The 21716-nt window shown below is 40.0% G+C and overlaps 1 protein-coding gene across 6 annotated transcripts in view; it reads left to right on the forward strand.

Moving 5' to 3' along the window:
- Positions 1-21716, forward strand: part of PCNT (pericentrin) — a 293476-nt gene that overhangs the window by 54038 nt on the left and 217722 nt on the right. For 5 of the 6 annotated variants that reach the window (XM_077448179.1, XM_077448184.1, XM_077448180.1 and 2 more), the window contains 11 exons: positions 672-818; positions 930-2696; positions 3304-5401; positions 6415-6494; positions 6602-6713; positions 8566-8812; positions 9016-9100; positions 10524-10743; positions 12405-12568; positions 14740-14939; positions 20699-21347. In XM_077448179.1, coding sequence (XP_077304305.1) covers positions 672-818; positions 930-2696; positions 3304-5401; positions 6415-6494; positions 6602-6713; positions 8566-8812; positions 9016-9100; positions 10524-10743; positions 12405-12568; positions 14740-14939; positions 20699-21347 — 5769 coding nt within the window. The remainder of the gene's footprint in view (positions 1-671; positions 819-929; positions 2697-3303; positions 5402-6414; positions 6495-6601; positions 6714-8565; positions 8813-9015; positions 9101-10523; positions 10744-12404; positions 12569-14739; positions 14940-20698; positions 21348-21716) is intronic. The other variant, XM_077448181.1, reaches the window with a different exon arrangement.

Raw genomic sequence — 21716 nt, forward strand, 5'->3', positions numbered from 1 at the left:
GCACAAGTTTTTTATTTATCAAAAAAAAATTTATTACAAATTTAAAAAGATGCATCGATGGCAACTTTCCACCAAAAAAGTGACACATATCGCATTGTGGCTTGAAAGTGCCATAGCCCCAAATCACGTCGGCATCGTGGATCTATGCTTCATCAGGATTCAATGACCATACAGGCAATACTGGTGGCTAGTTCTTGACCTCTGCTGCTTCTTCTTTCCACAAGATCATAGCCAAAGCTTTTTGTACTTCTCCTATGGATTACAGGATTGTAGTTCATTCTGCACCTCTGTAACCTGCCTTCAGCCAGCTGATGTCGCAGCTTGTCCAGGTTCTGAAAAGATCCTGACCATGTGGTCGGAATCCACATAGATGCCTGATCTGGTAGCTGGCTCAGCCTTTCAGTGAGCCGCTGGGAGCCTGCTCCTGCCCCCTCCACAGCCTGGCTCTCTGCAGCCTGAAGACCAAAAACAAAGCTATCCACAGTGTTTGATATCTCCCATCTATCTATCTTTTTGTCTCTTGAAACTTAATAGTATTTTACTGTACCCTAATGGGGGGGGGGGGGGGGGGGCGACGTTGATTGGTTTGTGTGTCTGTTTTGTTTGTTTTTGTTTTTTTCAGTATTCTGTAGGTGTTTCATAACAAGTGTGTTATACTTTCTTTTTAATAGGCTAGTCTGGTTCTGAAAAACAAAAGTCTAGGAAAGAAGGCGCTGCATCAGGCTCAACAGCAATTTGCTTTTATCCATAGTGACCTCATGGACCAAACTGTCAAAAAAGCACAAGACCTAGAAAGAGAGTTGGAAACATCTCAGAAGGTAACTATTCATTCAGAGAACTTGAGAATGTGATTTGCCACAGAATTTTAAAACTGTTTAGAAAGTATATATTCAGCAGCACCACCACAAATAATTCTGTTTTTATTTCAGTCTACTAAAGAAAGGGATAACCAGGTGGCAAAACTTGAAAATTTGCTTCATGAACAACAGACAAAACTGAAAATCCTTCAAGAGAAACTAGACCTGACAGAAAGTTCTGTCACCCATCTGCAGCAGGAACTTTCTGAAAGAAATCAGGTCATAGATCTAAAACCTATAATATCCATGCTTATTCAGCCAGATTTTACGCCTTCCTGTTCAGGTGACGATAAAGGAGGTGGTGAAATGCAAAGATCCTTTATCAGTGGACAAGACGGCATTGAATCCCTCTCCCTACTTGTCATAGGTGTAAAAGAAAGACTGGCAGAATCGGAGTGTGTTCGAGAATCTTTAGTGAAGAGGATTGAAAAACAAATGAAAGACTTTGAAACTGAAAGAATATCTTGGGAACAGAGGTACAATAATGAGGTGTCAAGCCTCAAGGAAAAGTTGCAACAAGCGGAGCAGACTGCAACTCGTGACCAGGCTGACAAGGATCGTTTTAACAAAGAAATTATTGATCTGAAAGAGAGCTTGAGGCTTGAAGCAGAAAGCAGTAAAGCATTAAAATTACAGCATGAGAGAGACTTGCAAATATACATGCTGAAACTTGAAAGCATGGAGGAGACTAAAGAATTGCTGTGTGAGAAACTGCTTAGTAACAGAAAGGACGGTTCTGACATGGATGAAGAAAAAAGATGCTTATTGAATGATTTAAAGGATGAACATTTCAGGCATGAACTAGAAGACATCAAGAAGAATTTAAGCCGAGTGAAAGCCAGAAAAGAGTATGAAAACACAGCTCAGCTTCACAAGGAAGAGTACGATGAACCAGTTCCTTATAATGAAGGCCTGACCTCCATGGATAAGTACTTGATCCCTAGCCAGCTTGAATTGCTAGAAGTGTCCTATGGCCATGAAGATGTTGGGGACCACAGCAGGTTTGAACTGGACAGTGACTTTATGCTAGAACAAAGTATCGGCTCCACAACAGAAGGAAACCTTCCACTCCTCTGTTCTCCTATGCCGATCACTGGTGTCTTATCAGGTGCTGCATCTCTAGGGACAGTTTTGGATCCCGAATCTTTTGCCTTTTATTTTTCACAAAATGTGGGCTCTTCAGATGAGAAAAGTAAATATAGCCTTGATTTTACTGAAAATGCACTTCAGAAATGCAGTGTTCTTATAGTACAACTTGAGGAGAAAGAGAAACAATTACAGATGTGCTCTAAGTCTTTGGAAGAAGCTATAACTAAATGGAGAGAACTGACAGCTGAACTTGCTGCTACGCAATTGGAGCTAGACAGAGAGAGGACAATTAATAGAAACTCAGAGGAACAGCAAAGACTAATTGAGGATCTTAAGAAAGAAAGGGATGAATTAAGACTGTCAACTCAGGGCCAAGGTTTGAAGGAGACCGAGAACCAACAGCTGGCTAAAGATGAACAGTTATCTGCACTTGCAGACAAAAATGTTTTCTTGGAAAAAAGGCTGTCTGTGGTGGAAAGAGAGCTAGAAAAAGCTATAGAGTTAAACAAAAGCCTACAGATGAGCAATGTTAATCTTGCCCAGAATTTGCTTGACTCTGAGAAGGTCCAAGAATCTGAACGTCAGGACTTTGATAACAAACTGAACTCTAAGGGCCTAGAACAACAGTTGCTGCAAGAGGCAATTAAAGCAAAAGAGGAAGAATTTTTCAGGAAGGAGGAGAGCTTGCGTGAAGAAGTACATTTACTAAAGCAAGTGAATGAAGGTCTACAAAGCCGATTACAGGAACAGGTGAGTAAGAGTAATGAAACATGTCTGCTGTCATATGGCGAGCTGCTAGGCCTACTGGTTCCTTCAGGCGCCATGGGGCTGTGCCCACGCTGCAATGGTTAATTGCTTTTTTTTGTCTAGAGGAGAAATGGGATAATACTTGCCTGATCCTCCAATCCTCCCCACACAAGACTAGTCCCTGCAGGTCCTTTACCCCTGCGCTGTAGGGGTCTTAAGTCAGGGACGGTTCCTGATGTCATCAGGCCCCATAGACCTGCTCTGGACATGAGGATTGTGGGGGAGTGCTGTTTGCTGGTGCGGACTTGGGGGGAGGAGGCGGGAGGTTATATGGTGTGTTCACCTTCTTCTTTTTTTTTTTTTTTTTTTTTTTTTTTAAAAGGTGGCCTAATCCTTTAAAACTACATTTTGAGCTGCTTTTGCGATACTGGGGACACATATGCATTTGGTTATTGGTTAATTGCCAAATATTTCAAATGATTCTTGTTCTAGTTGGTAGAATGTTTTTAATAGCATTTGGGAAATTTATAGTGTTATGTATGCATGATGGATTATTAGTATTCATTGTGAGTAATTGCCTTTTTTTTTTTTTTTTGTCTCATGTTTGTAGCTTGTGCATAATGTGGACCTGGAAGCTTTACGACTTAGTCTGACCAACATGCATACTGCCCAGCTAGAATTGAGTCAAACAAACCTACTCAAAGAAAAAGAGTGTGCTTTGTTACAACTTCAAGAGACACTGAATGAAAAACGAGCTCAGGGGGTAGCCTTTCTCCAGAGCCATCACCAGTTTGAATTGCAGCGCTTACAGGATGAACATATTCAAGAGTTGAAGAATCTTAAAGATAAGCTTTCACAGGAGATCATGAAACAGCAAGAAGAACATTCACTTGTGATTGAACAGCTAAGGGATGAAAATGCAAAAGAAGCTTTGGTTCTGCAGCAAAAGAATAGTCTTGAGATGGAGAGGTTACAAGACCTTCATGGAAAGGAGAAAGAGGAGTGGAAGAGACAACATGATTTTCTTATGCAAGATCTGAAACAGCTTCAAGACCAACTTGCCCAGAAAACAGCATGTCTTGAGGTGTATTCAAAAGACATTGACTTGCTAAAGGAACAGCATGTAAAGGATGTTTTAGAACTGCAAGAATTGCACATAGACAAAAAAGACCTACAAGCTCACTATGTTCAGCAGGAAAATGAGTGGGAAGCACAGCAAGAAAAGCATTTAAAAGAAATAAATCTACTAAGAGAAGACCAAAAGGAGTTGCAGTCAAAAATGATAGATCGAATTAAGCTTGAATTTTCTGAGGAAATAAAACGGCTTCAGGAACTGCATAATACAGAAAAAGATACCCTTCAAAAGCTCCATGCAGAGGAAATACTAGAGTGGGAAAGACAGAAAAGTTACTACTGTCAAGAGCTGGAACGGCTGCAAGATGAACGTTGTGAGGAAACCTTCTTCAAAAATAAAAATTTGGAGCATATTGATTTATTGAAAGAACAGCATGCTATGGATGTAATGCAACTAAAACAGCATAACCAGGAAACTGAGAGGATAAATGAAGATTATGCCAAGGAGAAATGGGAATGGAAAAACCAGATCAACCAGCATTCTCAGGAACTAAAACAGTTAAAAGAGGAGTTTTCACAGAAAACTTTGCAACAAAATGAGTTGCATAAAGCAGAGATCGAGCAATTACAACAAAAACACTCAGCTGAAATACTGCAGGTGCAAGACCTTCATAACCAGGAAAAAGAGCAACTGCTTAATACTCCTATTCAAGAAAAACAACTTTGGAAGAAACAGCAAGAAGAATTTTTAAAAGAAATACTACAGCTTAATGAGAAATATAAAGAAATGGAGGCACTTCACAATCTCCTTGTTCATGAGAAAGAAGACTTGGATAAGGATAGAGCACATCAGTCAGAGGTGATAAAACGGCTACAGGATGAGATTTCCTTAAAAACTTTGCAGCTTCAAAAACCTTCAAAGGCAATTGAGAATCTACAGGAGCAATATGAGAATGCCATGAAAGAAGCAAAAGACCGACATCACAGGGAAAAGGAAGAGTGGGAGAAAGAAAGGGACCAATGCTCTCAAGAGTTAGATCTTCTGGTGAATCAACATTCATTAGAACTGAAACGTATTGGAGAAGAACTTTTGCAAGTCTCTCTGCAGAAAGAAGAACAGCACTCAAAGATGTTAGAGCAGCTTCAAGAAGAATTCTCAAAGACCGTTTTAGATATTCAAAACCAGCATAGCCGAGAAATGCAGAAAGTTGTGGAGCTACATGCAAAAGAAAAGGCACAGTGGGAGAGTATGAATATACAAAGTTTCCAGAAAACACAAGATATGTCTTTAAAATGTGAAAATGCAATGGATCCTGAATTGGTACCGGAGCAGTATTTACAAGATTTAAGAGAGCTTAAAGAACAACATGACATGGAGGTGAAAGAACTACTAAAATATCACAAACTAGAAAAAATGGAATGGGAGAATAAGCTAGTGAACCTTTCAAAACAAATAAACCATTTAGTGACTTGTAATTTTCAGGAGATGAATATGTACCTACATGAGCACTCTGAAGAGAATGAGGGCCATTCAGCAAAGATACTAGAAATACAGGAACATTATCGAAAGGAGATGGAGACCATACAAGAGCGTTATGCACTGAAGAATGTGCAGTTGAAGGACAATCGCCAAGGTGAAACGTTTATGATGCTTTCTACTAATTGCAAGGGACAATATACTAGGCCATAAAGACATAGCTGTTATTCAATCTTCATCTTGTAAATGTTAGTCTAAACATCATATGCTTCAGCAAGCTACTAAACTATCAGCAACTTTCTTGAAACCCCTTATTAATACTTTAGCCCTAGTCTGGGCCCTCGACCTTGAAGAGAATACGGTCCGTAGCTTTCAACACTGACGTTGGCATTTAGACATCTCAATTATAGGTGATTTCTTGCTGAACTAGCTGAAACTGAGCAACTGGTGTGTCTTCAAATACCACCTGGATTGGCAAGTGAATTTAAATTTAAAAATAGACTTGCACGGGTGGAAATATTTCTACTCAACATTGACTGCTTCTTATCAGATGCAGGCTGCTGAACAGACATTATCTGCCTAAATATAATAGCTAGCGTTGAAGATTTACCTATCTGTGCTGTGTGTGGCTAGCTTTAATTTAGAAGGCTTTGGCAAGCTATAAGAGTTAAAGGTCACTTATTCTGTCAAACTCCATTCCAGATCTCTATTTAGACCTTCCATACTGGTGAAGTTGTGTGTGTGTGTGTGTGTGTGTGTGTGTGTAATATATATGAAAAAAAGTATGTATGTATGTGTGTGTGTGTGTGTGTGTATGTATGTATGTATGTGTATATATATATATATATATATATATATATATGAGAGAGATTCTTCTTCAAGGTTGTTGAATGCTTGTTGATGCTCTTAGCTAAGACTACACATTGTCCAGATATTTAGACCCTTAGCCTGCCACCACCTTTTACATGACTGTAGTTTACCAGACCACCTGTTCCTCTTGACCTCTTTTGACTGTAGGTGCATTATTTCCTCTATATATGCCAACATGGACTCGGTCTATCTTTTCCTCCTAAGCTTCTCTCCCTTGTTTTTTAATGCCATGTCTTCCTTTTTCTTTTTAGCATTATTCAGATTTGTTGTCTGTACTGATTTTTAAATGTAATTCAACAGCTTCAGCAGAGTTTCACCAACCACAGATTTCAACTTTGCTGGACCAGGATGAGAGTTTGGGACAACAGATACACAGTCAGGTACCAGGCTTGCATGTTTGTGTTTAGATTAGTTTGGTAACACTACTTCATAGTCTGACATTCTATAGCTTGAAAATATAACTTCTGATTTTGTATGCTTCATTTAGGTAGCGTCAATGTATACCATTCCCAAGAAACTGCAAATTCAGTCAAGTCAAGAGATACAACTCTTGTTGTCACAGATTGACAGCTCTCGAGCAAGTCGACAAGAACTAAATGGTAAGCATATTTTCTGACATGTTAATTGAATAAATTCATGCTTAATTCTTAAAACTAAGCTCTAAGCAAACAGTGTTAAAATGCACATGCTAACTGTCTGGTTTGGAAAATTTGTTTTTTCCCTGCCGCTTTTTTGATTCATACGCCCTTTGTCAGACATCACAGACAGAATTTGAGTTTTTAAAACGTAGAGAAGGATTACTGCTTACCAGTGCTCCCATTACAGATATTTACCCTCTTGTCCCGCCCTGCTGACAACTGTTTCCCCAGGCAGGAAGTGAGGGGAAAATCTGCAACTGGGAAATGGGGAGAAATAAAAATTTGACAAGGGGACCTGTCTTTTCACATTAGATCAAAGAAAAACATTTTCATTTTTTTCGTCTGTTTTACTGTTGGAGAGTAAGTGAATATGAAGCTCTCTGATAACCATCCAGATAGCTGTAAAAACCTGAGGAGGGCCAACCTTTCTCCATTCAGTACTAAGGGAAATTGTTTTTTTTTGTTTTTTTTTTAGCTAGACCCCTGGTGCCAAATCTGCAGCCCTTTTGGTATATGTTATGCAGCCTTTGATATCAGCAGTCTGTAGTGAGAACATTGTTTTTTTTATTTATAGGATAATGGCATTGATCTCTACTAGCCTCATGTAACATGTTCCCAGTTTTATATTGTCTTCTGCAGCATATCCCCAGCCAAAAACTTGGCACGCTTTCTTACCCTCATTTTTTCTATTCGGTCTGCAGTTTCTGGCAGTCCTGTCAAGCATTGCATATAACTTTTTGTGTAGCATTTTAGTGATGACAGGGGCCACTTTTGAGGCCAACTTTAGCTCTTAATTTGATAACCACTGAGCTAGTCTAATGCATTAAGAGAAACAATGGTATTGTCTTCCTGTTTGCAGTATGCTGAATAGGCAGAATCTAGCAGCAACACCCTGATAAGCTACCAACTGTTTTTTTTTCCTCCTTTCATATATACAACTATGAGGCTGTAGGCACAGGAGGGACCCTAGCATCCTTGCATACCAAGAAGTGCACTGATCTTTTTATTTGGAGGAATTCTAGGGGAGATTTTATTTTTATTTTTTTTTAAGAGGGCTGCTTGGATAAAATTACCATTTCTAAACTTTCCCAATAACATAGCAAATGCTGACTTTCAGTTCTACTTTAAGCCTCAGTTGATGCTGGTACGATTTGTCATGCGATTTGGAACTGTTAAATTGCATGACAAGTCGCACCCCATTGTCGGCAATGGGACTGTACAAATTGCCACGACTCCTGCTGTGACTTTGAAAAATGTTCCTGCACTACTTTTTGATGATTTTCATTGCGGCTTGTGTAGACTTCTGTTAAAGGAAGTTGCAAGCTGCAATAAAATTGCAGATGCAAATTGCACTGATCTGCGGCTTTGAAATCATACTGAAGTTGCACTATTTCAAAGCCGCACCAAAGTTAACCAGGGCTAATGCTCCCTTTACACCATGCAAGTGCAACAAAGTGTGCATGCATTTTTGCATGTTTGGCGTGTTGCTGTGCATCACACTGAGGGCAGTCCATTTACTTTCACTGGGTTGCCGTGCGTACAAGAAACGTGCAAAAGAGGTCTTTGACACTTTTTCGTAATAATGCCGCACCACAAGGTTCTTTATCATTCTTTTTGGTGCGCGCGTGGGGAGGTTCATTAGGAGCTAATGGCTTGAGGGCTGTGTGTATTTGTGCACTGCAGGAATGTGCACGTGTTTTGAATGAAGCCTATAGGACTGCCCCATTACATTAAATGATGTTTATTATCTGCATACAATTCAGCTTTAAGCGTGTACAGTAACCTAAATTCTGTTGAAACTTGTCTATTTTAGAGTTGAAAGACCAGCTTATTGCTCGGTCTATGCATCTTGAAGAGATTGAGAGAATGAAGCAGGGCTTCTACAAACAGCAGCAACAGCTTAATGCAGCACATGAGAAGGATATGGAGGACCTGAGAATTTACTTTGAACAAAAGTCCAGAGCAGCAGAGGAGACCTATAGAGAGAATTTGGAGTTACTTCATCAACGTCTGAGAGAAATGAGCTTTGAAGGGAGAGAAGAAATAAGTACACTGAACAGGTTTGCCCTTGCCTACATTTGTGCAAACATTTGCTGTCACTTTGTGAAAATTGAATAAACTTGATCCTTTATTGCTGAATTAGATCAGATTGATATTTGTAGTATGCTATCAAGCAATAGTTTTTCTCTTGATTTTTATTATTCGCCCTGTTTCATGCTCAGTTCCACTAAGCCAATCTATTGTTCTATTCTACTTTTTATAGCTCTGTTTTGGCTTTGGATGAGTCCTTTGACAATGAAAAGACTGATCTCCTCCTTCATTTGACAGACCAGCTGGTTCAACACAAGGTGACCTCAGCAAATCAAACCGGTTTACTATGACTTAATGGTTTGTTTAGGCCATGCTAGCCCAAATGAACTATTTCCTTAACTAACGGATAAACCTGCTGGGAGTGCTGTATAAACTGTGTTCATCCTTAATCACCACCAAAAGAAAGCTCTATTTGTGAGGAAAAAGGGATGTCAGTTTTGTTTGGGAGCCACGCCACACGGCTGCGCAATTGTCAGTTAAAGCGATGCAGTGCCGAATCACAAAAGTGCTCTGTCTTTTTGCCAGCCAAATGGTACGGGGCTTAAGTGGTTAAGTACCTCTGACGAATATTAAAGCGGGAGTCCGCCGGGAGTCCGTTTTTTTTTTTTAAAAGCCAGCAGCTACAAATACTGCAGCTGCTGACTTTTAAAATAGTGACACTTACCTGTCCAGCGCGCCCGCAATGTCGGCACCCGAAGCCGATCTCTAGATCGTCTCTCGGGTCCTGCCGCCGCCATCTTGGGTATGGGAATCAGGAAATGGAGCCTTTCGGCTTAATTTCCCGGTTCCCTACTGCGCATGCGCGAGTCGCGCTGCGCAATAAGGACGGTCCCCACTGCCTCTGGGATCTGTGTGTTTCCCAGCAGGCAGCGGGGCACTTGCAGAAAGGGGCGTAATCTACGCCCCTTTCCGCAGAGAGCTATCCCGGAAGTGGGTGCAGATACCTGTACTGTACAGGTATCTGCACCCCCCTCCCCCCTGAAAGGTGCCAATTGTGGCGCCGGAGGGGGGGAGGGTTCCGATGAGCGGAAGGTCCACTTTAGGGTGGACCTCCGCTTTAACTAGGCCATAATGTTTTTCTTTACTGCACATTGTACAGAAAATCCTACAGGAGAAATCCAGTTCATTTGCTAGCAATATAGATACTCCTCTAGAATAAGTAGTATGTAGAATGGTATTTTATATTTTTTATTTGCCACTCGTTTCAGATAATTTAATTTTATGTATGTTTAAATGGGTCTCCTGCAAAGCAGATAATGGAAGGAGACAATTGTTTCAGTGTAGTAAACATGGCTTGTCTTTTTACTGGGTCACTAAACCTTCTAATATTTGAAGATACTAGTACTTGCTTTGAAGCTGACATTTTGCTCCTATAAAGATTTTTTGGACATATCCCTGTAAAGAATAATGCAGATCATTTAAAAGTACTTTGTGAGGAGTGAATTTCAATATTTGTTTTAACTAGCTGACGAACGCATAAAAGATATCTCTAAAAATTAAAAATAACTCCGTATTCATAAAAAAAAAAGTCAGGAAAATAGTTCATTTAGGCCAGCTTGGCCCAAATTGACTTTTTTTTTTTCAATTCATAGCAAACCTGGATTTAAGTTTTAACATGGACCGTGTTACCCATGATGTTCACATGATTTAGTTCTTCTGTCCTTTCACTTTGTTTTGCAGGAAGAGTTGTGTTCTGTTCGGCAGCAGTCTCTGGAGAAGCACGCACGAGAGATAGAAAATCTCCATGCTGCCCTGTCTCGGCAGTATCGGGAGGATTTACTGAACATGAAGATGGAGCTTTCTGACAAGTACACTTATGAAATAGATAATTTAAAAAGAAGGCATAGTTTGGAGATAGAAAAGTTGAAAGCCAGATTGTTGTCAGAAGAGCACATCAAAGGTAAGAACTTTTGAGGAATTTTTTCCTGAGAAAAACAAATTCTGATCTTTCTGATTTCCTGTTCTGTAAACACTTGTTGCCTAGATGCTATGTTTAAACTCTTGTCTCAGTGCTTTTGTCACTAACCCTGGAAATATATGCAATAATGAGTTTTGACTTTTACTCTAATTTGCATATTTGTTCTAGCTCAGAAAAGTATTGAAGCCAGTGGATCAGCATAACAAGGCAACCAGTATTTTTAAAATTTAATGACATTGCTATAAAAGGTTTACATTTAGGCTGAGCTCCAGAAAACTTACAGCAGCATGGTGATTAGTAGAGTGAGGACCAACAACCAAAAGGGACCTTCCTTGCTGTAGGCTAGCTGAAATATTTTTAATTTATTAACTTTTACTCTCTATATATTTATCTTATTAAACATTGGAGTGGTGACAGGGTGTATTAAAATGGCATACACTAAGGGGCGGTTCACACTGGGGGCGATGCGACACGACTTGCCTCGCCGCGATCTGACAAGTCGCCCCCGTTCTGTACAATGGAACCGTTCTGAGAGGAGCGACTCGAGTCGCTCCGACTCAGAAAAAAGGTTCCTGTACTACTTTTGGGCGACCTCGGGGCGACTTGCATTGACTTCTATACAGAAGTCATTTGCAAGTCGCCGCTGAGGTCGCGGCAGGCTGCGGCGAGGCAAGTCGGTGTCGCCTCGCATCGCCCCCTGTGTGAACCGGCCCTAAAGCTAGTATTTTCAGCTGGTAACCATAGTTTATGAAAGCAGATCCTCCAAAGGACATTTTTATTCATAGTTACAAGAGACGTACTGGAATTTGTTAGTGTGGTAGTATTTTGGTAGATGTCCCATCATGGGAAGTTTATGCCAAGTGACAGCCACGGAAGACTTGGGGAAACAAAATGTTACTCCCAGCACACATACCACCTAGCCAGCAAAAAAATAAAAATGCACCATTTGCTGTAAAAACTTTAGCTTTTATTTGCACTACATTTTCAAACGTCTCTCTTTTATAGTAAAGTCCAAACTAGTCTGTGATAGCTTTTGTTAACATGTATAGCTATGGATAATTTAAGGTAGATATTGCCTGGATGCAGTCCACTCATCCTTTAAAGGCTCAGTTCCACATCATTAGCCCAGCAGAGCCCAGTGGCAAAGCTTCGATTGTGTCTCTGTACCAATTCTAGTAAGCTAGACAAAAATGGAAACTGTCCCAGTTTATAAATGGTGTGCTGGGAAATGCATTTTTCTGTTCTTTTCTCTGTTTAATCTTTACATGTGCACCTTAGTCTAAAACCGGCGTCTCCAAAGCAAGACCCATGAGCCACAACCAGGGTGCTAGGACATTTTTTTTTTTTTTTTTTTTTTTTTTCCAGCCTCAGAGCGAGTCCTCGGATTCACTGCAGGGTTGGTCTCTGTTTAAGCTTTGTCAGGTCCCGGCACTTGTGCTGCATGCTCCCCCCCCCCCCCAGCAATATGCAACACAGATCCCAAAACCTGACGAAGCCTGGCGCCATAATGTTTTGTTGGTTACTAGGATGTCGGCAGTGGTAGCACAATTGCAGTGCCCAGCCTATTTGCCTTTATTAAATCAACTCCAGAGTGTCTTGATAGACCTTTTAATTTTATTGTTTTGGTGTTGTGCTTTTTGCAGAGCTAACATGGTTGAATCTTGAGAGCAGTGGGCAAGGAGTATGTCCTAAAAGAATACAACCATTGAAGAAACTGTATCCTTTGGAAGAACCACAAGATCCAAAAGTGAAGATTGAGAAGCTGTCAAAGAGTGCTCGGGATGTGGGCATAAAACAATTGGGCAGGGTATGTTGCGTGCAGCAGATGCTTCTGCTGTGATATGGGAAGGGGATTTAGTGATTTCTCATGTATGTTTTGGGTGTTTGGGGGGGGGAACTGTTCACCTCTAGCTTATTGGGAGTGTGATTTTGAAAAAGGTGCTCAATCCATCGCTGCTGGAGGATTGCCCAAGCTTTTTTTATTTTTTTACATTCCTTTGTTGCAAGAATGCATCTTTTTGGACTGCAAGTATATGCCCTTCTTTTTTAATTTTTATTTTTGGTAGATGCAGGAACAGCCAAAAAACGGTTACAATATATAGAGCACGGTACAGAACTTGTACAGCAATGCATATTTCTGACATTGTAGATTGGAAACCGGTGGTCTACATTAGTCATGATATGAAATTGAACAATGAGGATGCCTCTTTTTTACTTTTTAATGTAGCAAGAACAAAGTAGGATGAAACTAGGAGAAAAGGGGAGAAGTTTGAGGGAAGGAATGAAAAGGATAGGGGCCACCAGCCTATCTTTCTGCCTGTCCACATCTGTAGACAATAGCAGAAATTGAGTGGAGGAGGTATGGCAATGATGGATGAGATTGAGTGGTATGGCAGGAGGGTGTTTTAGTAGAGTTTAGGGTCAGAGTATATGACCACCTTGATCTTTCCTAGGATGGTTAATAGTATTTTTTGCAAGAAGAAAAATTATGCCAAAGACAACTCTTGGCACTTTGGTTAGGCAGTCATCTAAAGAAAAGACAACTTCTAGGAGGCGCTTGGAGTTGAATCCAAAGAGTACATATGGGAAACATGAATGATAAACTTGCTTATGGCACTGTAGCCAATCAAACAAGGAGGCTTGGACTTAAAGACTGCAATAATCAGTGTATGTCACAAATTTAAAAATGAATGCTTTAAAAAAAAAAAAAAAAAAAAAAAAAAAAAAATTCCACTAGTGACTTCTGGGAGAAGGGTTAACACGATCCAGAAGACTTACTGGTCAAAGATGGAGAGGGGGTACCATAGGCCATGATGGGACTGGTGGAGGAAGCTTCATCCCTCTGCCAGCAGAGTGAAAATAAGGCTGTTTCTGTATCCAGGAATGGTGGAGTCACAGAAAGCGGGAAGGATGCTGCCGTCCGCTATGGATTCCTGGGTTAGTGACAGGAGAAAGCCAAACTATGCGGCAAAGAAGAGAACAGCCGCTGTGAGGATGGTATGATGACCAATTGCAGAAAACTGTTCTGCAAGTGCCTGGGCTGATGGCAAGAGAAAGCTGGGATGTGCTGCAGATGGCAAGAGGTGTCTAACAGCCTCCAAACTGGCAGAGTCAAGTAGAGCCAGAGGGACTAGGCGTGCTGAGTGACGTCACCGCCATGCCGGAAACAGGAAACCCATGATGCACTGTAGACGGCAAGATACTCAGATGCCATGACTACACGTTTCATGATTTGTCAGCAGGGTAGTGTCGTCTGCAGTTGATTATACCACCCTCACAGCGGCTGCCCTCTCAATTGCCACATAGTTTGTCTTCCTCCTGTCGTCAACCCAGGAATCTATAGCGGATGGCGGTGTCCTTTCTTTCCGTAACTCCACTCCTGGATACTTATCTTCACTCTGCTGGCAGAGGGCTGCAGCCTCCACCACCAGGCTTCCACCAGACCCATCATGGCCTATGGTACACCCTCTCCATGTTTGACCAGCAAGTCTTTTGGATTGTGTTAACCCACTATACTCTTTGGATTCAACTCAGCACCTCTTAGAAGTTGTGTGTGTTTTTTTTTTTTTTTTCTTTTCTTACTCCTTGTTCCCATGGTTGGCGGCTGCACTGGGTTCTAGTCCACCTAACCTTGTTGGGTCGTGACATTTCCACATATGACTTACCCACTGCATGATCTCTCCTTCATTATGTTGAGAGGAGTAACCTTTGGATCACCTGTTATATAGCTATTGGGGAATTGTGTGACAATCGGAGATCTAATCCCTTTACTAGGGATTCTTCTGTTTTTTTTTTTTTTTTTTTTTAATCAGGGATTTAGGGATGATATTGTATTATTGGTAACGCTTTTTTTCAGCAAATAAAAATAGTTGTAGTTTAACTCTCTTTAAGGTGTATGTTTATATCTAGTTTGTTTTCCTGGTCTCTGCACATATGACTTACAGCTTTAGCGCTTAAGGATGATTGTTGTTTCTCTAGTTATCTGAAGAATCCAGAACCAGCTTTAGCAATGTAGAGGAAAAGCAGCATGTTGGATGTGTACAGAGTTTGCAAGAACAAAAAGCCCCAGGGCCAGAAAGCATCAAAGATGTGATGGCGAGTGAGTTGGAAGAACTTGTTAAAAGACTGTATGCAGAAAAGACACTGCTTTTGAAAGCAATGAATGAAGCACAGAATAGGTAAGCTGCTTTTATATTAAGCTGTATTTTTTTTTTTTTTTTCCTCCTCCGTTTTTGGCATAAATACCTCCAGATTACCTGTCACATGAACATGGCATACGTATTTTCAAAATGTGGCCTGAATACATCTTGAACATAATATATTGATAGGCTGATTATAGTATATCGCCCTGAATAGAAACAAATGACTTCCCCCCCCCCCCCCCCTTGCCGGTTTCAACACCCCCCAACCTTTTGGGTCACTTCTACCTGGGAATCTACTCTAGGGAAGATGTATTTAGTGTAGACCGTCAGCATGTATTTATTTTGTTTCTGTCCGTATTCTACATGTCCTGATGGGTTTTTATATTGTAATGTTGTACACGAATAAATAACATTTAATTTTAACAAAACCTTGTAATGTCCTTTTAACAGTACAGATAAAATCTGTTAAAGATAGAAACCGCTCAATTCTGAGGAAAATATTAGGGAATCGCTGTGTACTTTGCAGTTCTAAAACATCTGCATTCGATTACATCCTGAAAAATTATGTCCTCATTACCAAACATACTTTTAAATTGATGGAATAAGTATCCAAAATCTCAGTGTAAACCTGTGCATTTATTGAAGATTTAGTGACTGTCTCCCCTATACCTTTAGCTGACATGCAATCCCATATCATCAATGATTGTGGAGATTTGCATGTTTTTTTTCCCAGGCAGTCATCTTCATACATTTTATTGGAATGGGACCAAACAAAAGTTCCAGCATCATTACCCTGCCCAATGCAGATTGGCGATTCATCACTGAATATCACTTTCATAGAGTCACCACAGTCCATGATTGCTTTTCTTTAGCCCACTGTAACCTCGTTTTTTTGTGTGTTTAGGTGTTAATGATGGTTTTTGTTGGTACAAATCAAATGGAAGCATTGTTAAAGGGAGGCGTACTGGTAGACCAAGAAAGACATGGTCATGAACGAACTGTAAGGCCTTATGTACACTGCTGCTGGTAAACATATGTTTAGGAGCAGTTGGGCATTTTTTTTTTGCAGCTGCCCCTGAACTCTCCTCTGTTATCTTATCAGTGCATGTTTATAGTGGTTTGTAGGCAGTTGAGTTTAGAAGCTTTTTTTTGGAACGCAAAAAAGGTTCAGATGGATGTTCATAGGCATTTGTAATGCCAAATGCTTGTAACCGCGGTAACGCGCGTTTTAGCAACGTTTTGTTTACAGACTTTTTTTATTGCAACAAATTATATATATATATATATATATATATATATATATATATATATATATATATATATATATATATATATATATATATTAGGGCTGTTACTGATTAAAAATTTTGTGTTCGATTAATTGATTTTTTTTTTTTTTTTTTTTTAATCGACTAATTTTGATTACTTATAACGCACCTACATATCCAACTACTTTTAGCTGATCTCCTTGCATTGCAACTCTGCATTAGTCAGTGGTAAATGTGGTATACACTATATACAATCACCTGACACTAGTTAGTTTCCACAAGCCATGACTTAACGTCACAGTTCACACAAACGTTTTAAATTCAAACTGTAGCACTGACGTAAGTAATTTTTTTTTTTTTTCCCCACAGTAGCGTGACAATCCCTCCACCTCCGGTCTAACTAATCACTCTCACCTTTATGGCATGGACCCCTGTGCAAACAGGTGGTCATGCATGCGGGTATCAAAAGGGTTAATACGGACCATAAACTTCTCTCACAATCTCAGGTCATGGGTAGAAAGAAAAGATCAAAGTGCTCACCGCTTAAGTATAAGATTAAATTTTTGTGTTCAAACACAAACTACTCACATAAACATGATAAAAAACACAGCATGTAAAGCCGACAATCGTGTTAGGCAGCAGCGGGTGGCGTCATGCGTAGCTCCTCCCCCGTACGCGTTGCGTTCAATCAGAAACTTCAACGTCACCAGACTCCTCCCCCCCTTCCATTTTTATATATATATATATATATATATATATATATATAATATATATTTTTTTTTTTTACAAACATGGCTAAATGGCCATTTTTCAACACTGGTTTCTAGTGTACATGAAGCCGAAGACCTTGACTAAAGGAATAGGATTTGCATACAGAAAAGCCAAATGAAATCCATCACCTAAACAGAGAAGAACAAAGTTACAGCGAGCTAAAGAAAAGCAATCGTGGATGAAAGTAATAATTCAGTGATGAATTGCGAATCTGCATTACGAAGGGTGGTGATGTTGGAACTTTTGTTTGGTACCATTCCAGTGAAATGTATGATGGGACCGCCTGAAGAAAACCTTCAATAAATGCAGACGTTTATATTAAGATTTTGGGCACTTCTCTTATTCCATCAATTGAAAGGATGATTGACATAATTTTTCAGGCTGTAATCTGAGAGATGGTTTTTAGAACTGCACAGTACATGGTAATTCCATAACATTTTCCTCAGAATTGAGTGACTCAATTATTTTTCCTCTGCTTGATCTGCAAAAAACAGTTGCAACTGACCTACAGTCTTTTTATTTTTTTTTTATTTTTTTAAGTGTTTCCTAAAATCAGAAGGTTGGCATGTTATATGAAATAGTTTTGGGGCATGTCTGATCTATTTATTTTTTTTCTTCACAATTGAATGAATGTTGTATACTTTTTACCAGGGGTTGTAGCAAGCTGAAGACAGCAGATATACATGTAAAACTTATGTAGGGAGATTTGTTTCATCTGTGTATCATCTGAGGCTGTTCACTGGGTATATGTGAGGGTTTATATCCACTTAAATATATATTTTTTTGTAATAAATGGTTAGATGTAAATAACAAAACAATAAAAATACATATAAAAATGCATATATTAGGGATTGACCAATTTCGGCATCCGATATTCACTTTTTTAGTAGTATCATTCAAATAACTGAGCGATTATTAGTTATATTGCTTCAGGGGGTTTTAGGGGGGAAGGTCGGCTTTATTGTAATAACAACTGATGCAGCTCAGCAGCCGGAGGGGGGATGTGTTTTCCCAGCCTCTCACTGCCTTCCGCCTCTCTCCCATCCCACCGGGAGGCCCTAGCAACCCGCGGGCTGGCCGAAGACCCGAACAAAGCTGATGTTTCTTTCGTGTCTCTGATCTAGTAATCCGGAAGCAATATCATGACATCAATTGCCAGATTACTGTCATCTTAAAGGCGCCAGTTTAAAAAAAAAAAAAAAGTATTCAAAAATGCAGATCTTGACATTTTGAATACTTTGACGTTCAGAGGAAAGGTTTGGGGTCTTATAGACTCCTGATCTCTCCATAAAGAGTAGAAAATTTTTTTAATGACAGTGTAAAGAAATACTTTTTTAAATGTTCTAATGTCCTAAAGGGTTTGCAGGCCAACTCCCCCCCTCCCCGAGCACTGACAGATAGCATAGGCCTTTTATGTGTCAGCTTTAGACCTTGATACTGGCATTTTACTATAATGTATGTTTAAGTAAGCACTTGTGAAGCATTTAACACTGTATCTCTCTTTAAGCCTTGAAAGCTCACCTCTGTTTATTAACTGCAAAATCCTAATAAAATTGTTTGTTGCTTTAACTGCTTGCCGACCAGCTGCTGCAGTTGTACTGTGGCAACATGGCTCGGCTGCATGAATCGATGTCTTGTTACATCACTTTTATATTTGGTATATTTTGTAGATGCTATTTTATTCATTTTTTTACTAAAAACACGAAGAAGAATATGTATCGGTCTAAACTGAGGAAAAATATTTTTTTTGGGGATCTTTATTATAGCAAAAAGTAAAAAATGCGCTTTTTTTTTTTTCAAAATTGTCGATATGTTTATGGTGCAAAAATAAAAAGCGCAGAGTTGATGAAATGCCAACAAAAAGCGCTATTTGTGGGGGAAAAAAGGACGTCAAATTTGTTTGGGTGCAACGTCGCACGACCGTGCAGTTGTCAGTTAAAGCGACGCAGTGCCGAACTGCAAAAAAGTGCTCTGGTCAGGAAGGGGGTCAAATCTACCGGGGCTCAAGCGGTTAATGGAGAAGTGCACTTTTAGACTAATTGCACATTTGGCCTCTCTCCCCCTCTTCCAGCAGCATTTATACCTCTGTCCCATGGTCATGACCCTTTGGAAAGTTAAAAGTGGTTGTAAACCTTCATATACTCAGTGAAGTGAGTGGCCTCAGGTTATACACAGATAAAACCCCCCTACATAAGCTGTACCTGTTTATCTACAGGTTTATTTCCCCTACACCCATTCAAAGTGCACAATTTATGCAGGATCCCTCCGCTCTGAAAAGCTGGGGCCAGAGAGCTGAAGTTGACATTAGTGAGGAGAGTTCTGAGAGCTGATTGAAGGAGAGGGACACATGGCAACAGAGCTGAGGCTGTCCAATAGATGGAGTTCCTCCCCTGTTACCATTTTTTTCTCATAGTGTTTGCCCCTTGTTTAGAGGGAGCCAGATTTAAGCAGATTCCAGAGAGAAAGTGTCGTCTCTGATGGTAAAGTTGAATTTATACTATATATGTCCATAACCTTGGACGTAGAATGGGGTTGGTTTATTTGCATACATGCAGCTGAAATATACTAGTCTATACAAGTGATCCATATATTAGTTGCTACTGTTTTTACATGAATGGGCTGAATTACTACTGATTTTTGTTTTACTACATGCATACTTTGTGGTAAATTTATCAACAGTAAAATTCTCAACTTTCAAGCTGTCTTCAGTGTTACAGGTTGAATAATGGCTACTTTTATTCAACCCACTTTGAGCTCAGGCCATCATAGACTAGCGGGCAACCTCAGGCAAGGCAACCTGGACCCAAAGTTTGCCCGAAGGGCCATTTCAAATGGATTTGCACTAAAATGTATGGAAAATGCATGTTCTTTTCCATCCATTTTTATTTTCGTTTTAACAGGCAGTGACGTCACTGACATACATTTTGACGTTCATTGACATACATGCACAGCATTATGGGGTAAATGGGACACATTGGAAATTGTTTTTCAGATGTCCTTGCGTTAATCTGCGCTGGTGTGAATTGGCCCTTAGTGACACATTAAGGCCCTGTTCACACCTGGGCATATGTGATCATGGGCAGAATTGCCAGAATTCTGTCTGCGATTCCAAAACACTCTGTAACAACTGACAAATCTCACCATGCTTGTTCATGTGCCGTGCCATTCCAGTTCAATTACAAACCTGGGAGCTATTCTGATGCAATTTTTGCATTGCAAACTGCATCATGCAAAGCTTGTCACCCAAAAAAAAGCTCCTGCACCTTTTTTTGAGCAATAAGATCAAAGCTTGGTGTGGTTTGCTGGTATTGCAGCACGATTTGTCGTGCAACAATTGTGGCAGAACCGCATCCACATTTAGGTGCCATTGAAAATGAATGGCACCTGATCGAGTATGACTTTTGTCAGTTTTGCAGAATCGCGGTGCTTCTGCCTATGATTGCATATGCCTAGGTGTGAACTGGGCCTAAGTTATAAGCTTTTTTTGGTTGCTGATGCTTGGGTGGGTGAAATTTTACAACAAAGGTTGAACTGTACTGTAATGCTCTTAACTGCCTGATAGCCTGAAAATCTGACATCTGGGAGAATATGGTTATTGTTTAACTCTAACTCTCCTCTACTTAATTATTAACATGTAAAATCAAATGGCCTGTTTGTATTTCCTAGTTTATAAATGCATGGTATGCTTATGTGTTGTTCTTCCACTCTTGGTTGATTTTCTTGTATGTTAAATTGTGATTTACTGTGTTTCTCCAGGACAAAGCAGTTTCATGAGAAAAAAACAAACCTACAGGAAAGTCTCTTGAGAGCGCCACAAACAAGCTTAGTCTCAAAGGACAAGCCCAGAGAGCTAATCTCCATTCTCCTAGCACAGAAGGAAGATCTGAACTCTCTGATATTAGAGGAGAAATACAGATGGGAACCTGGCGCCTGTGTATCTGGATCACAGGAAAATAGATCTAAGCTGCCTCAGAATTTGGATGGGGAACTTTATCTTCAGTCATTAGATCTAGAGTGCTGTCAGGAGCCGGACTTGTTAGCTTGTCTATCGGAGTTGCTGCAGAGACACCAAGAAGAACTTAAGTCTCGTGACTTGGAGCACGAAGCTCATATCCAAGGCCTAGAGGCCTCCCATCTGATAAAGCTGGACACCTTGGAGTCTTCCTATCTTACTGAGATTCAGAAGATCCGAGATGAGCATGCACTTGCTGTGGAAGAGTTGGAGGTATGTTTTTCAGATCGGATACAAGAAAAAGAGAAGGAAATTGAGGAAAGATTGGAGAAGGCCAGGCAGTTGTGGCTACAGCAGCAAGACCAGGAACTGCAGCATCTTCGGCAAGAACTTTCTTCTTTACATCTAGAAAAGTTTCAAGCAATGGCAAAGGAGTTGGAAGTTGCTCATCGGGTGAATAATTTTGCTTACTACCCCCTCCCCAAATACAACACATTCACCCATATAATATATAGGCAACTAATTAGATTTGTGATTAACATGGTTTGGTATAATGATACAAACTGATTTTAAATGTTACTTTAAATGCACAGCATATGTTTTTATTATAGCAAGAGTGAGAGATAAAATCGGTACGTGCCATAGCGATGTATACTTGCTATATTTAAACTTCAACCAGTTTTTTGATTGTCACTTTCTAATACGAGATAAAAGAATAATCTGGTGGATGCTATGTGTACAGCCGGCCATAGATGGTTTGAATTACGGCAGGAAACGGCCAAGATTCGAACCGTGTATGGGCAGACTGATTGTACTAAATTT

Source organism: Lithobates pipiens, unplaced genomic scaffold (assembly GCF_037356315.1).
Source record: "Lithobates pipiens isolate NorthernLeopardFrog02 unplaced genomic scaffold, aLitPip1_a1.2 Scaffold_22, whole genome shotgun sequence".
NCBI lineage: Eukaryota > Metazoa > Chordata > Amphibia > Anura > Ranidae > Lithobates > Lithobates pipiens.